Source organism: Drosophila persimilis, unplaced genomic scaffold (genome assembly GCF_003286085.1).
Source record: "Drosophila persimilis strain 14011-0111.01,24,50 unplaced genomic scaffold, DperRS2 tig00000124-arrow-pilon, whole genome shotgun sequence".
Taxonomy (NCBI): Eukaryota; Metazoa; Arthropoda; class Insecta; order Diptera; family Drosophilidae; genus Drosophila; species Drosophila persimilis.
This window is the reverse complement of record NW_020825294.1, coordinates 8700967-8705571: the sequence shown is the minus strand read 5'-3', so window position 1 is coordinate 8705571 and position 4605 is coordinate 8700967. Positions and strand designations below refer to the sequence as shown.

General features: G+C 52.8%; 1 protein-coding gene across 1 annotated transcript; it reads right to left on the bottom strand.

Annotated features, from left to right (window-relative positions):
- Positions 1 to 438: 438 nt before the first annotated feature.
- On the bottom strand, positions 439 to 2316 carry LOC6596414. The gene is made up of 3 exons (XM_002021563.2): positions 2201 to 2316; positions 1267 to 1317; positions 439 to 1204 (listed from the first exon to the last, which is right to left on the bottom strand). The coding sequence occupies exon 3, from the start codon at positions 1192 to 1194 to the stop codon at positions 517 to 519; it is 678 nt and encodes a 225-aa protein (XP_002021599.1). The 5' UTR covers positions 1195 to 1204; positions 1267 to 1317; positions 2201 to 2316; the 3' UTR covers positions 439 to 516.
- Between the last annotated feature and the right edge of the window lie 2289 nt (positions 2317 to 4605).

Sequence of the window (4605 nt, the reverse complement as noted above, 5' to 3'; positions counted from 1 at the left end):
CACAATTACATGGTAATGAATGCTACGACAAAGAGTTCCTAGCACGATCCTCCGGCATGTCTCGGCCTGGTACGTGAGCGGGCAGAGCTGGCGCACGGCTTCAATTGAAGTTCGATGAGATGTGTCGCCCTCGTGCGCTTTGATTTTATTGCCAGTACTTAGCATAATGAGTCGAGCCGATAGCATCACGTTTCCTATCCGAAACCAAAGACCGCGCTCGCACTGCGGCGCATGCGCAATGCCCAATGCGCATATGCTTCCTGTCTCGCCGGAAATTCCTTTGAGTACTCCGCTTTGTCGTCGCGACAGAGCGTCAGAGCAGCACACACAAGTTCAAAGTGCATGTGGTGCATGGGTTTCCCTCGATCGGGGATGGGATCCATTGAAATGCCAAGTGCTGGCGGACAAAGGACTCAGCACACCACCTGTTTCCTTGGGCTTTGGTTGAGATTTATTGAAAGAGGAAGTTCATTGAACCCAAAATGGCTGCAATTGAGTTGGGGTTCAGAATCCGCCCTAGTACTCGTAACTGGAATTGGCGACGATGAGCAACCTCGTCTGGGCATAGCGCTTGTCGTCTTTCAGGAACCGAATCACATCGGCCACGCAGATGTACTTCCAACGCTTAGCTGCTGGCCGCAGGGGCTGGGCCAGGGGCTGAGGCAGGGATCGCGGTTTCACTGCCACACTAGCGAGTGTCGAGTGTGCCTGGGGTGGGCCCTGGCGCATCCGCAGTCCGATGGCATCCAGGGCCGTGTTGTTGGTCGTCGTCAGGCGCCTGGCTAGGCCCAGTCCGAAGTTCGTGGAGGGTACCACACGTTTGATCTGGTCGTCGTCATCCGACAGGCAATGCTCCTGCCGATCCCTCTCGTCGAGGCGTTCCATCTTGGCCTTCATATCGTAAACCAACTCGTAGCGAGTATCCTCGTGGAGATGATAGGCAGAGCGGTGCTCGCACCGCTCTATGATCTCCTTCAAGGCGGTCTTCATGTATATCTTCAAGGCCTTCAGAAAGGTGTCCAGTAGACCCTTGCTGTCCTCGAAGCTGAATCTCTGTCCCGGCTCTCCCCGCAGGGCCATGTGTTTCATCAGTTTGGTCAGAATGCAGTTTCGTCGGAAGTACGCCTTAAGTTTGGGGTTCCCCTTCAGAGGTCCCGGTTTGCCTGGAGGAACTTTGTCGGGTCCCGCCGACATGCTCCAGAATCTAGAAATAAATTTGTTTAGTGTGCGGAACATCTCAAAGTTTTCTCATTTGCTTTGTTTTACTTATCAAAAACGCTTTCAGGAACCAATAACAAGAATCTTCAAGCTTCGAATCTGCAAAGAGAAAGGTGTCTTTAAGTTCTTCAGAACTATCCATCCGTCCAGGTGCTAGTTCTTGGCACGAGCCTGCTGCACCAGCGCCGGAAGAGGAGACATATGCCAGCATGATCCTTACCGGTCGAGTGCGTCCACCCCCTGACCGACCGCACATCTTCATACGGCCCACTGCCCTGACCTAGCACTTGTTCCTCTCCAGTGGCCACCCAGCCGAACCTGCCACACCCGGCAGACGGGCAACAGGAGAAGGACACGTTATGCAAAGTGCACAGGAATGCAAGTGAGCCTGGCCACCGGCCAGTCTCTGGCACGAGCAACTAATTATTCAAATGGAAAGAAAGGCTGTCTGATGGAATGCCCAGCCCTAGGATAACCACCCAGACACCGACCGGGGGTGAGCGGATATTAAACAGCGGCGCGCGACTGTCGCCCGTCGCCCGTCGCCCAACGCCTGTCTGTCCCGCACATTTCCGTGCACCACTGAACTCCGACTTCTGGCCCGACAGATCATGCCCAGCCTAGCATATCGTGGCCAAGACAGCCTCGGCCCTGGGCCCATGAGGATGAGGGTGCTTGGGCGCATACTAAATACACCACGCGCAGGCCAGGAGCAGAAGCCGCAGCCGCAGCCGAAGCAGGCAGGCGCGTGTTGTTTTGACGTGTTTGTAACCTGGCTAGAAATTTATTAGAAATTCTAGTCAAGGTGCTCGGCGACGGCTTTGGCTTTGTCTTTGTCTTTGTCTCCGACTATGTCGTGTCTGAGGAACGGAACCCTTGCTCCCGAACAGGTTCATTACGCGTGCCGGCGACAGTCGACAGTCGACGGAGGCGTTGACCTAATTACCTGTTTATTTTTTAGTTTGTTAATTCCTCAACTTACCCTACGCCTGCCTGCCCATAGGGGTGCCGCCTGCTGCTGCTGCTGCGGGTGTGTGTCCCTCGGGCACTTAGTTTGCCACAGATGCAAGGTGCAAGCTGCCAGGCCACAAAAATTCGAACTCTGTTCTAATAGTGAAACTTCAGACGGCACATCAATTGTGGTGTCACTTTGTCAATCGATATAAAACACTGATATATCGGCTACGGGGCATGTGCACTTTAATATCGAATAAATTATAGTTCAAGCTTTGAAAAACGTGCCCATAGATGCTTATAAAAATTACTTCAAGCTTTAAAAATATGTCCATATATGCCCTAAAAGGATAGATGTTTTCTATAATGTTTTTCATTCAAGAACAGCGAACTGTGATCGCTTTGCAACACTGGCAGGTAATCTACACTATTATTGTGCGTTCTTTCAGCTGGGAAATGGGATCTGGGGGTCTTAGAAGGAATTGTACTCCCACAACTGTGTGATGCTCCGCCATGAATGTGCAGATGCGCTTCCCTGGTGGCACTCGCATCGTGTAATATGCCACCCAACAGTTAAAAATGCAGATTTCACCCATTCCAGCCGCACTTGCATAATCCACACATGGAGGCGAAGGCAGCGGCCCAGCTCCATCGGGCTCCCCACTCCGCCTGCCATTTCCATTTCCATTTGCAAGGAGCAGAGCCAGCCGGAGTCGGCCAGAGTCGGCCGCATAAACTAAGCTAACAATTCAACTAAAATGCCAACCAGATAATAAAACTCAAATCGATGAAGAAGTGGAAGCATTGGCCTTTGTGATCGACTGAGTGCGCAGTTTGTGGAAAGATGGAAAATGGAAATAAAACTGCGAACACGAAACTGACTGCCGGCCGGGCCGACAGCCGGAGCGCAGGGGCAAGAGCCACAGTCGGCACAGGCTGGCAGGCAGGCAGGCCATTCAAACGACCACCCACACATCTGGGCCAGAGACAGAGACAGGGCCAGAGCCAGAGCATCCTCGCCGCCTGCGCAGTGTCAAATAGACAAGAAAACCAACAGCGGACCAACAGGCAAACGGAGTGGCTGCGTGGAGCGCAGGCGTGTAAGGGACATCCAACGGACGGGACGGGACGGGGCGGGACAGGACGGATGCGGTGAGTCGGTGAGATGGAGGCATATTCCAGCGAATAAATATTATCATATGGAAATTTCCTTTCGGAGCAATTACGAATGCTGCCACAGCCAGGCGCAGCCCAGCGTTTTGTGGCAAGTGACCTGCGAGACGTCAAATGCAGCGCACAGGAAATCGAAGTCGCAACTCGACGGGTTTGACGATGATGTAGCACCACCAGCACCGGCACGGCACCAGCTCTCCTCCCAACCAGCCATTCATAGAGATCACAGCGTGTCGTAGCAGTCGTAGAAAGTTGTGGCACCGTGGAAACACAGCCCAAGGAGAGCCGCACAGCCCCTTCTCACATCTCAGGCGGTGTGTTCGTCGAAGGCAGTCACTACTGTATCGTATGCTGGCCAACAAGCTGTCGTTTGCTCTGCGTACCTGTTGGAGCTGCGTTTTCGGGGAGCAGCAAATGAAATTGCCAATTGTTGCGCTTCGGTGGCGGTGCCAGTTCCAGTGCCAGTGGCAGGCTACTGTTTGGCTTTTCGTTTTGTTGTTGCTGCCACACCACACACCTTGCAGCTGGAACGGAAGCGAGGCATCTTAGAGATCTGCGAGGCTCTGGTTGTTATTGTGTGTTGCCACTTTCAGCGCTGGCCTGCCTTTTTAAGCCATTTTAATATGAGCGTTGCACATCTTGTGGGTGTGGCTGATTGGGCAAGCCGGGGCAGAGCCAAGCGAAAAAAATGGATGAGAAGAGTCTCCGTCTGAGCCGGGCCGGGCCCGACCCGGCCCGATGATCAATCTTGGCCATGGCAACGTTTTACGATGATGATGATGACGGCGACGACGACGACGTGGACCGGTGATGGCTCTGATTGCAGCAGCCTCGCAGCCATTTGCCAGTTGCTACTGGTTTTCTCCGAAGCCGCACTTAAGTGGGCGTGGGCATTTGAAAATGTTAGCCCGATGCCGATCCGCAGGAAGCGATCTGTTTGGCCTATGGAAATGGCTAACAGCCAGCGAAATGTTTCAATTATTAGTATTTTAGACAGCAATTAATACGAAGAGTCAAAGGCATGAGGAGGAACACCTGCATGGTCTCCTTTTGCGCCAGAAACAATCCACAGACAGGCGGAAGTAGGTTGACACTCTTTCAAATGAGACACCTACACCTCACCTACACCTACAAGCCTGATTGTTGTTCTCACTCCTAATTTATTTGTACAGCATTCCGTTTCCGTTCCCAGAACTACCGCAGATTGGCATTGTTCCAAGGGTCACAGGATTGAACCCTGTCTCGTCTAGCGCTCGAAGA